The following is a 12,733-nucleotide window of genomic DNA, read 5'->3' as shown; positions in this document are numbered from 1 at the left end:
TTTGGCTGATAAAAATAATGAGTAGCTAATTTTATTACCATGGTTCAACGCTACTATCTTCTTTGTCAGCTTTACCTTTGATTGACCTGAAATCTTCAGAATGACAGTGAAGAGCTGGGACTGTTGCCAACTGTGAAGTCTCCCAGTAGAGTGGAAAAAGGATAATTCTATTACCTAAATAGAATAGAATAGTGGGAAGACAATGGCTCTGGAGCAGCAGACCAGAGTTCAAACCCCACCCTCTGCTACCCTTTGACTTTGGGCAAATTACAATCCCTCTGTGCCTCAGCTTCCTCATCTGTAAAATAAAGGAAGAGGTGGAACAGACTGCCTCTGAGGTTTCTTCCATCAGTTCTAGACTCTCATTCTTGTGAACCTCAGCAAATTCTAAATAAAAAGAGACAGTGCTAATAGTCGTCTTTAGGATAAGTTAAGTCTCAGCAATATTCAGTTCAGTTTGAGTAAGCCCTTATGAAGAAGTATGTACTCTCTGCAAATCACTTTGCTAATGTGTTAGACACAAGAATAAAAACAACAGCCTCTCCGTTCAAGGAGCTTATGTTCTGAGATAGAAGATATGACAGAGCCACAAATAAGTAGAATAAATAATAAAATATGATAAAGGGTCATAGGATCATAGGTTTTCCTACTCAGCTGTACTCTTCTGGACTTTTCCATCATCCCCCTTTCACCAGGTGCCCTCCTCCTCTGCATCCCCCCTAACACTTTTCAGCCTTCTTTCTAAGGTGGTCTTCCCCATTAAGTTGTAAGCTCCTGGAGGTCAGGGACTAACTTTTGCCTTCTTTGTATCCCCACCATATAGAGCACAATGTCTAAGGCCTATATAGTATGCACCTACAAAATGTTTATGGACTGACTGATAAAAAGAAGCTTAAAAGACAAAGAATAGATTTAGGGGAAATATTTAGAGAAAATTTGACCAACAGAGAAATAATTTTAACTGTAGGAATCAGAAAAAGCTTTAGGGAGAGTATAGCATCTGAACTAATTCTTAAAGGAAGAAAAAGATTCTAACAGATGATGATATCCAGGGAGTATATTCTAGACATGAGTGAGTGCAGGTGGGAGAGGGCAGTTAAAATGGATAGTCTTGTTTGACTAAAATATAATATGTAAACAAAATGAATAAGGCTAGAATGCTAAGTTAGAACCAAAATGTTAAAGACTTTAAATGCCAACCTCATATTTGCATATTAGAATATTAGAATTAAATTTAAGAAGCTTAGGAAAAAACCATGAACACCAAATTATAGATTGCAAGAATCTGTAAGATGGGCCCTTAGAGACTGTCTGATCCAATGTCCTTCCTTTGGTCCAGAGAGTGAAAACAGCTGGCCCATATTCTCTAGTCAATTGTTTATAAATCAAAATACGTTTTCTCCTAAAACAATTATATATAGTAGCCAAGTTCCAGGTCAGCACAGAAAAAACCTATTTAACCCATAAATATGAGAACTGGGTCCTGATTTCAAGAAAAAAAACTTCAAACAAGAAATAACCTTTTTTCAGACCATGCATTCCAATTTGGGGTTTGGAAAATGAAATCAGTGTCTCCATAAGATAGCTGACCTTGAACCTCTTGGCTTCTAATGAGCCAAGGAGTAGATCAGGGTCCCATGGCAGTGGTTGAGAGAGAAGAGGAAGGGGACACTGTTCACCAAATCTGGACTGGATACTAGTTGAAGATTCTGGTTTCAGTGCAGTGCCAAGGGTTCAACCGTTAGAAGGGCTTCAAGTACCAGGAGTCAGAGCACCAAGCAGTCCCTGCACACTCATGAGCTGACAGTAAGTCAGGGCTTCACAAATGTTGAGCTATCTTATTCTAAGAATGACATCTTAATTATGGCATGTGTATACAATGATATATGTGCATGTATGCATACATAAATATTTTTCCCTTTCATAAGGTTGATGAAAGGGGTAGAGGATACTGTAAGGTAAGGAAAAAGAAAGCAAACTTTATTTCAAGAAGTTCTTGAAACTAGAATGTCAAATCTGGAAGGGATCTTAAATATCAATATCTTTTCCTTCAGAATTCATTCAGTGAGCATTGTTTAAACTCTTACTGTGTTCTAGACACTGTGCTGGATGCCAGTGATTGAAATCCACAAATGAAATACTCTCCATCCTCAAGGAACTTCCGGGGGGACAGTGCATACATCAAAAACTAAATACAAAAGAATTTATAGAAGGAAAGCACTAGAAACTGGATAAATTAGATATAGGTCTTGCATAGGGACAGCTAGTTACTGCAGTGGATAGAGTGATGGACTTGGAGTCAGAAAGACTCATCTTTCTGATTTCAAATCTGGCCTCAGGCACTACTAGCTGTATGACCCTGGACAAGTCATTTAACCCCAAATGCCTAATTTTTACCACTCTTCTGCCTTGGAAATAGTATTGCCTCCAATATGGAAGGTAAGGGTTGCTTTGAGATTACACAGTATCCATTCTTCTCCATTCCTAGGTCAGGAGAGGAGTTGACAACAGTCAATTCATCCTTTGTATAGGTGCCAACCCAAATATCAGGATGTATGGGAGCAGTACAGGGAATATAATTATGTTACTTCCTTGCTCGAAAAACTTCAATGGATCCTCTTTGCTTGAAAATTAATCCTTCTAAGACTCCTTTGGGCCATCATCCATGTCTCACTCCCATGTGTAGATGTTGTGTGAAGAGCAAATTAGAGAGAGGAGAGAATTGATGCATGGAAATGAATTAGAAGGCAATTTGAGTCACCCAGGAGAGTAGTGATCAAGCCCAGAATTCATACAGTATGGACTTTTGTCTGGGTAGAAAGAAGTAAATGAATATATGAGATGTTATGGAGGGAGAAATCAATAAGACAAGGCCAATGATTGGATATGGGGGGAAGAAATAGAAGTCAAGGATGACTTCAAGTTTGAAAACTTGGGTTCCTCTCAGTAGAACTAGGGAACTTAAAAAATGAGAACTATTTGGCAGAAAAAGATAATGAGTTCTGTAATGGTCATACTTAGTTTGAATTGCCCATAGGATATCCAGTTGGAGATCATAAGGTCATAATTTAGAGCTAGTAGAGATCTTGGGGGTCTTCTGCTCATTTTACAGAGGAACAAACTAGAGCCCAGATAAGAGGAATTGTTCATCTAAAGTTATAGAATTGGTGGATGGACCCCAAATTCAACACTCAATAGAAAGCTTACTTTATCAATGATATGGGACTGAAATTCAGGAGCAACATTAGATATATAATATATGAAATATTTTATGGGTACATATAAGATAACGTAAAGATTTCAGTTTCATCTGCATAGAAATGATAAGTGAATCCTTAGGAGTTTCTTTCCCCACTATCTAATGCTCCCACATTCCCTATCTTAGGAAGAGAACTGCAAAGAAGAAAGAAAAGAGGGACCAGACAAAAGCTCTTGGAAATACATCTACACATAAGGGGCAGAACATGGATGATGGCCTAAAGGAGTCTTAGAAGGATTAATTTTCAGCCAGGGAGGATCTATTGAAGTTTTTTGAGCAAGGAAATATAGATATAGAGTAAACCGTCTCCTGTCCCAGGAATGGAGAATAATGGATACTGTCTAATCTCAATGAACATGAAAATGGAGCACGCTGAGCTCTTTAACCTGGCATGTTAGCTAGAAAAGGCCAGAGGCAGAATGCAGTGTCCAAATTGGAAGCAAGATCAATACCAAAGACTTCATAAGATCTGAGAGAAGTGACAGCATCCTCATCATCAGACAAGAGAGATTTCATTTCAAGGGACAAATGAAAAGTTGAGCTGGAGAAAGGAATCTGGAGATTGTCTTATTCAAAACTACATGGCAGAGGCAGTTAGGTGTCTCAGCGAATTGAGAACTTCTAGATGGGAGGGTCTAGTTTTGAATCTGGCCTCAGACATTTCCTAGCAGTGTGACCCTGGGCAAGTCACTTAACCTCCATTGCCTAGCCTTTCCATTCTTCTGCCTTGGAACCAATACACAGTATTGATTCTAAGACAGAAGGTAAGGGCTTAAAAAAACAAATAGCCATATACCCAGTAAGAGACTGGTCATGGGTCAGCTAAGCCCCATTTGCCCAAATACTTACAAGTCAGGCAGTATTTGACTCCTTTTTGGTTTTGTTTTGAGTTGTTTTGGTCATATTCACATCTTGCTGATCCCATTTGAAGTTCTCTCAAAAATAGTACACTGATTTGCCATTTCCTTCTCCAGCTCATTTTATGGATAAAGAAGCTGAGTCAAAGAGAATTAAGTGACTTGCTCAGGGTTACACATCTAGTAAGTGTCCAATGCCACATTTGAACTCAGTTCTTCTGTGCTCTATCCAACTCACCGCCTACTTGCCATTGGAGCAATCATTACAGCCATTGGAGCTAACGGCCAATTCTCACCTAGGAAAAGAGTCCCAAAAAGGGTCCAAATTGGGATCCAAGAAAACATGAGTAAAAAGCCAGTCCAGATAGAATTTCCTGAGAGCCAAGATCCAAGAAGGGTTAAGACAAAAAGGGAAGTCCTAATCTGGAGCCAAGAGCCCCCAAGAGCAATCAGCAAAATGCCTCCTTGTTTGATGCAATCTGCCTTCCCAAAGCCAATACAGCAATAGCCTATGTTCTCCACCTGCTCCCCCATATTCACTCTCTACCTCCCAATGACTCAACCATCCATTGAAGCTATGGGCTCAGTTAATGGCAAGGCGTGTATGCTTGGAAAATTAATTTGGCAGCTAGGTGAAATACTGAAAAGGGCTGCAATCAGAAAGATGAGTTAAGCGTTTTATTACTCCTAGACATGGTAGCATGAAGCCCATTGGCCCCTTGCTACCCACAATCCCAAGCAGTGAATCTGGCATGGAAGGGGACATACGCTCAGGATGAGAGCCTAGAAATCTAGGTCTCTGTCCTCATATCAGATTGCTGTGATTGGGCAGATTTGTAGGGTCCAGGGAGGAAGGGGACCATAGGAACAGTCAGTAATGTGGTGGCTGGACAGAGAAGTCCCCCCCCTTTATTGGCCACAAGGGTATTGTGATTATAGTCAGGAGAGCCTTGAATACCTCGCATATTTGTTTAGATGAAGCTGGCTAAACTACTTATGATTCTGAGCAGTTTGCAGACTTTGCCTAAATGAAGTGAGGCATAAACCAGCCAGCTCAGTAACTGGTCAAAGGTGGAGTCAGTTCTGACCACTAAACTTAATACTAGATGTGTCAGTTAGTGAGCAGGCATGGAGTCAGCTAGGTTCAGCTAAGTGGTGCAATGGATAGAGACAGTGCAGAGTCTGGAATAGGGAAGATCTGAGTTCAGGTAATACCCCAGCCACTTAATGTGTGACCCCAGGCAAGTCATTTAACCTCTATTTGCCAGTTTCCTCATCTGTACAATGGAGCTAAAAATATAATCTATGTCCTAGGATTTTTGTGAGAAATGAAGGATAGCCCAGTGTCTGACACATGGTGAGCACCATGGAAATGTTAGTGCTTATAAAAACGATTAGCAATAAGACAATCCTCACAAAAATCAATAACAACTTTTGGATGTTGAGGAAGAAGAAAGGTTTTTCTGCATACATCTATGTGTGAATAGGAGCATAAATAAAAGATAATATTTGAAGGAAAGAGCTAAAACTACTGGAGCAGGTTTATTACGGAAGGTGAGACTTTATCTGAGACTTGAAGGATTACAGGGAAGCCAGGAGGTGACAATGAGGAGAGAATTATAGGCATGGAGGACAGCCAACAAAAATGTCAGAAGATGGGATATATACTATATGGTCATATAGGACTAGAACTGGGATGTACATTAGAAGGAACACAGTCCAAACCCCTCATTTCACATATAAAACTCAAGTTCATAGATGCGAAATCACTTGCTCAAGGTCATACAGAAAGTAAGTGGAAAAGCTGGTATTTGAACTCAGGTCTTGTCAGTCTGAGTTCAGCCCTCTTCTAACAACTAATAAACAACATAGAAAGCCTAGAAATAGGCAGTCTTGGGTTCAAATATGTCCTCAAACACTTCCTAGCTATATGACCCTGGACAAGTCACTTAACCTCAATTGTCTGTCCTTATCACTCTTCTGCCTTGAAACTAATATTCAATATCAATTCTAAAACAGAAGGTAAGAGTTTTTAAAATAAAATAAACAAAGAACTGACGCCTTACTATTATTAGACTGCTACTTCTATTCAGTTCAACAAATATTTATTGAGCCTTTGAAAAACAAGTATTTCTTGGATTTAGGCTGCATTTATAAGTCCAAAGCAATTGGGTGAATAAACAAACATCAGATTAATTTGTTGTTCCTGCACACATGACCAATCATTCTAACAGATGTGGAGACTGACAACTTGAATCAGTCAAGGTTTTAGCACCACTGAGGCACAGTTTCTAACAGTCCATAAAAAAGAAAGGTTTTATACACATGTTCACTAGCCCTTCCCAAAGTTATACCAGTCGTAATAGCAAAATAGGCAATAAATGACTTGACTAACCTTCTGAAAAGTACAGAGCCAGTGTAGGTGATCTGTTTTCAATTCAGTATTAAATAGTCATTGGACAAAGAGGAGAGAGGGCTGGCCATAGAGTCAGAATACACATTTCTGTTGTTAAATAACTGTGGAAGAAAAACAAATGGCTTATCATTGATTGATAAGGGTATGTGATAGGGGTTTGGGTTTTAAAAGATTGCTCTATTACAAAAATGAATAATATGGAAATAGGTATAAGTGATAACATTTATATAATCCAGCAGAAGTGCTTCTTGGATCCAGGAGGGGGAGGGAAAATGGGAGGGAAAGAAAATGGATCATGTAAACATGGAAAAAATTTTTTTTAAATAAACAAGTAATAAAATGAAATAAAATAACTGTGTGACCATGAAGAAGTATCTAAAGCCCTCCGAGTTTCTCGAACCTCAAGAAATTAAAATTAGAAGTTCCAGATGAGTTGAAAACATTCCATTGTCAAGCTTCTCACACCCTTGCAGTCATAGGTGAGAACCAAAAATAAAATAATAATTACTACTTATGAGCCTCCTGAGTTTGTTTAAGCTTTATCTAATTTCCTTCAGGACTATGGATTGTACTAATTGGTTTTCTGACTTACACTCTGGTTATTGTCTTTGGTGGCTATAAACCAGATAGTAGCAAAGGGAATACTAAGAAGGTTATAGCATGTCAACACTGTTCAACTGAACCAATTAAAGCAACAAAAGAAAATTGCAGCCTTCCCAGATGGAACTGCTATGAGCCTGTCCTTTAAGACAGTGACATGACATTTTGGCATAGTCCCCATTCATTCCTTATTTATTTCATAGAAATCTGACTGTCAATCTCTGTTAATATCTAGGGAGTTAAGGCAATCATTTTCTTGATGGAAGGAGAAATCACTCAGTATGTTGTATGAAGGCTCATTTCCCATCCTCCTGATCAACTTGTAGGGAGCACGTGATTAGGACCTAAATCCACAAGCAGCAGAGAAATGCTGTTGTGTAAGAAAGTGAAAAGAGAGCTGGACTTGTAACCAAATGAGTTCTGGATTCAAATCCCATCTCCTGTATTTACTATGGGTGACCCAAGCCAATTCACTGAATCTCTATGAGCCTCAGTTTACTCATCTCTGAAACACGGATGCTAAGTAATTTATTGTGGTGGTGGTGGTTTGAGTCATGACCAACTCTTCATGACTCCATTTGGGGTTTTCTTCGCAAAGTTACTGGAGTAGTTTTCCATTTCCGTCTCCAGCTCATTTTACAGATAAGGAAACTGAGATGAATAGGTTAAATGACTTGCCCAGGGTCACACAACTAGTATCTGATATCAGATTTGAACTCAGGATGAGAGCTTTCCTGACTTCAAGTCCAACACTCCATCCACTGCACCACCACCTAGCTGCCCCAAATAACTATATCCCAGGCTTATTAAGAGAAACTAGGTGGCACAATTAGACACTAAACCTGGAAGTCAGAAATATCTGAATTCAAATCCTGCCTTGGATACTTACTAGCTATATGACCCCAGACAAGTTAATTAACCTCAATCTGCCTCAGTTGTCTCATTTGAAAAATGATCTGTAAAAAAAAAAACAGAAGAAGAAAGAAAGAAAGAAAAAGCACCTATCTATCCCCAGGGTCGTTATGAGGATAAAATAATATCTGTATGGTGTTTTGCAAACAAAACTCATATAGATGCTAGTCACTATTATCATTATTATTTTTGTAAGGATACAATGTGATCATTATTGTAGAGTGTTTTGTAAGCCTTGAAAATACAATATAATTGTCCCAGTATGTGTCTTAGTATACAAGTAAGGATTTAGTTGTGATGAGCCTATGCAAAAAAAAAAAAAAAAAAATTAGCTTTTTTGTGTCATGGACTTCTTTGACTATCCAATAAAATCTATTGATCCCTTCCAAGAATTATGTTCTGAAATACATAAAATAAAATACATAGAATTACAGAGACCAATTAAATTGAAATAAAGATAGACTTTTTTCCCATCCAAGAAATTATCCACAGATCGCTTTTATGGATCCCATATTGAGCAGCTGCTGAATAGAGGACACTTCATAGGGTCAAAGATTTAGAGCCAAATGAGAACCTTGCAGATTGCCTAGTTCAATTTCCTAATTAAAAAGATGAAGAAACCATGGCCAATAATACAACTTATATCTGTAGTTTTCTCTCCTCTAGACAGAGCTAAGAATGGCCCAACATTTGCCTTTTTTAAATCAGCATTTTACAATAAATACATTGGGTTTAAGACTGTCAATTTGGAAAGAATCTTAGAGATCCTCTAATCCAACTGTCTTTTATCACACAGATGAGGAACTGAGGCTCATTCAGTTTAAGCACACTCTATCTAGATAGAAGGGGCAGCTAGGTTGCACAGTGGTTAGAGAGCTGAAGCCTAGAGTCAGGAAGATCTGAGTTCAAATCCAGCCTTAGACAAAAGCTGTATGACTCTAAACAAGTCACTGAACCTTTTTACCTTAGCTCCTCATCTGTCAAATGAACTGAAGGAAATAGCAAACCACTCCAGTACCTTTGCCAAGAAATTCCCAAACAGGGTCACAAAGAGTAGGGAATGACTAGAAAACAACTGGCCAATGAATGGAATAATGGGATATTGACTAGAAAGTGTTTTGCAAACCTTAACTCCCATGAACCTCAGCTATGATAATAATAATAATGATTATTTTTATTGGTCTGCATAACTGACACCTGTTCTCTTTTCTCCTTTCCTTCTCTCCAAATACAGGAGCCAATGCCTCAGCCCCAGATCAACTGAGCTTAGCATTAGCCTGGAACAGAGTAGACATCGCTCGAAGCCAGATCTTTATTTACGGGCAACAGTGGCCGGTATAGTATATACATCATCATCTCATGGAAATGCCACTGATATGGGCTTGAGGATGGATGAAAGCAGCCTCTGGAGGGCTCTGATTTGAGAACAGGAGTTCTTGGCAGCAGAGGAATCTGTTCAGAGTTGGTTTGAATGTTATAGAGGCGCCCTTCTCAGTGTTTAGGGAAACATCCCCATCTAGTGGAAGCACGCATCGAGCTTGAGCAAAGCCTCCTTTTGTTGTGCCAGTTAATACCTGTGCCAGCCCGTTTTCAGTTTTCAGCTTTCTGGTTTAAAAAAAAAAAATCCCATTAGTGAAAAGGAAGATCTGAGAGGAATTAATCACTTGCCTTTGTTGGAGGGTAGGAGAGAAGAGAAGGTTGGCAAGTTCTGGGCCCCAGGCGTCCCTGTCCTACTTTATGCCTGGGTCACACAGAGGAGACTTAGAGCACATACCAACATGGCAAGTGCCATCTGGCACAACACGGCACAGCACACGGTCTTCCGTGTCTCCCAAAAGAACAGCATGAAAGGAAGCTGAGCTTTATATAACTGTTCTTGGGTTGTGTCCCTGATTGTAAGAGAGTGGGGAGGGGAGAACATGGAAAATTGGGCACTGGGGGCCCCCATTGCAACCTGACGGTGGCACGGAAAGGAAATGGGGAGCACAGCAATCCTGTGTCTATGAGCACCTTTAACAATGACCGTTCCCAGGCCTTTTTTTTACTCATTTTATCAGAAAAGCTCTGTTTGGATTGATGCCAACACCTGTCTATCCTCATCAGTCAAATACATAAACAACGCTATTACTTGAGACTACAAAAGAATTTGTCAGAAAACTCAAGCACTGGGAGGCTGGGAAGGGAAAAGGAGTTTAATGAGCTGTTTCCAAGAATAATGGGTTATTTTTTGTTCTGCTAGAGAGAGACACTACAATCTGTCCTGTTCCCTTCCACCAGGGCTAACTAATAGTCACTTGGATTTGGTTTGCTAAACCAACATACTTCTGAGCTATTATTGTGCATTTTTTAATCTCTGAAAGACAGTGAGGCATAGTGAAAAGAGGACTAGCTTTGATATCAGGAAGGTCTGAATTCAAGGTATTAACTATAACCATGGACAAGTCACTTAACTTTTCTGACCCCCCTCCCCCAGAGCAATTCCATAAAGATTGATGGAAAGAGCACTGAATTTGAGTCAGAGGACCCAGGTTCAAACCTCAGCATTGCTATTTCCTACCTTTGTGACTTCAGCCAAGTCTCTGGCCTCAGTTTCCTCAAAGGGAGTATTAGTCCAGACTTATGTTTTTCTAGCTATGGAGAATTTCTCATGTAGAAACTCCTTCTACCATATACATCAGCAACTCCTCTATCACTTCTAGGAGCCTAGCTTTAGGGTCAGAGCTTAGCTAGCCCAACTTCCTCATTTTACTGATGAAGCAAAAGGAAGCATTAAAAATGGAAGTACTCCCTTTGAGGTTCAGAAGAATAAAGAGAATAAACCAAGAGTCTTTTGGATAGAGGGACAGTAGGAAGAAAAGCCCCTCCAACTCTTCTGCTTCTCACAACACATGGATCCCTTAGCCACCAGCTTAAGATAGCCAGTTATTCAGATGGCACAAGAAAGTCCAGGAATGAAGCCAAAAGAAGATGGAGGTAGAGCAGTTAGACTGTCACATTTATAGACTTTGAGGAAATGATAGGATCATCAGTTTAGAGCTAGAATAGATATTAGAGACATTAGAGGCCACTGAGTCCATTCAGTCACTTTACAGGGAAGGAAACTGAGGTAAATGGAGGTTAAGTGTCTTTTTCAGGGCCACACAGGTAGTAAGTAACTGAGGCAGGATGGGAATTTAAGTCCTTTTTTTTTTAAATTCTTACCTTCCACCTTAGAGTATATATTGTGTAAGAGTTCCAAGGCAGAAGAGCCATAAGGGCTAGGCAATGGGGGTTAAGTGACTTGGCCAGGGGAGCATAACTAGGAAGTGTCTGAGGCCAGATGAGAACCTCCAGGCTCTGAGCCTGGTTCTCAATCCACTGAGCCACCTCGCTAACCCCAGAACTTGTCTTTCTGACTCTAAATCCTACAGTCATCAGTCAGAAATTACAATTTTAGGTGGATTGGGTGGCCTCCCAAGAGCTGGCCACCTTAGGTCAGTTATTACATCCTAGATCAAGAGCCATCTAACCCAGTGATTTGGTTTGCAGGTGGGGTCCCTGGAACAAGCAATGTTAGATGCCCTAGTGCTGGACAGAGTGGATTTTGTGAAATTGCTCATAGAGAATGGAGTAAGCATGCACCGTTTTCTCACCATCTCCAGACTAGAGGAATTGTACAATACGGTAGGGCCAAGCTAAGGCAAATTTTTTCTCTAAGTTTCTTGTTTTGCCTCCTCTACATCTCTGTGCTGACAAGATGCATTGCCCTTTTCATTCCCCCTTTCCCCTTTCAAGCTTTCCTTTCCTTTCCTTACTCTCTACGAATATAACCTGGCCACATAACAATAACAGTAATAACAGCATCACTAGCCAACCTTTAGAGAGTTTTGTGTGCTAAGAGTTTTCCACAAGAACCCTGCAAGGTAAGTGGTACAAGTATTACTCTACCCATTTTACAGATGAAGAATCAGAGGCTCAGATAGCTTGAATAATTTCTCAAGGTTACAGAGGTAGTGGTATAGCACCTGAAATTTCAACCCAGGACTTCTCATTCCAGCGATCTTCATACTAATCACTGGACTAAACTAATGAGTCTTTCACACAAGATCACACAACTTCTGGGTATTGTCATATAATTGATCCTGTCTCTTTGAAGTACAAACTTGAAATAGGTTAAAATAAGAACCTAAATGGAGAATTTTCTCTTATTGAAAGCCTAAGGACTTTCAAGGTTCCGTGCAAAGTGCTTTAAGATTTTCAAATCAGGGGCAGCTGGGTAGCTTAGTAGATGGAGAGCCAGGCCTAGAGATGGGAGGTCCTGGGTTCAAATCTGACCTCAGATACTTCCCAGCTGGGTGACTCTGGGCAAGTCACTTAACCCCAATTGCCTAGTCCTTACCGCTCTTCAGCCTTGGAACCAATACACGGTATTGATTCTAAGATGGGAGGTAAGTGTTAAAAAAAAAAAAACATTTTCAAATCACTTTTACACACACTATCTCATTTGATCCTTACATTAAGTCAATGAGATAGGAGTTATTGTTATCCCCATTTCACAGGTGAGGAAACGGAGGTAAAGAAAGCTTAAGTAGCTCACCCAGAGCCCCAAAACTCTTAAGTGTCTGAAGCAGGATCTGAACAGAGTTATTCTTGACCACACAATCTGCTTTGTTGTTTGTTTGGAGGCTGGAGGGACAACTTTATAACTAA

The 12,733-nt window shown here is 39.9% G+C and overlaps 1 protein-coding gene across 8 annotated transcripts in view; it reads left to right on the top strand.

Moving 5' to 3' along the window:
- Positions 1-12,733, top strand: part of TRPM3 (transient receptor potential cation channel subfamily M member 3) — a 722,593-nt gene that overhangs the window by 557,567 nt on the left and 152,293 nt on the right. For all 8 annotated transcript variants that reach the window (XM_056804169.1, XM_056804172.1, XM_056804170.1 and 5 more), the window contains exons 10-11: positions 9,279-9,379; positions 11,573-11,707. In XM_056804169.1, coding sequence (XP_056660147.1) covers positions 9,279-9,379; positions 11,573-11,707 — 236 coding nt within the window. The remainder of the gene's footprint in view (positions 1-9,278; positions 9,380-11,572; positions 11,708-12,733) is intronic.

Source organism: Monodelphis domestica, chromosome 7 (assembly GCF_027887165.1).
Source record: "Monodelphis domestica isolate mMonDom1 chromosome 7, mMonDom1.pri, whole genome shotgun sequence".
Classification (NCBI taxonomy): Eukaryota; Metazoa; Chordata; class Mammalia; order Didelphimorphia; family Didelphidae; genus Monodelphis; species Monodelphis domestica.
This window is presented reverse-complemented; position numbering and strand designations above follow the sequence as displayed.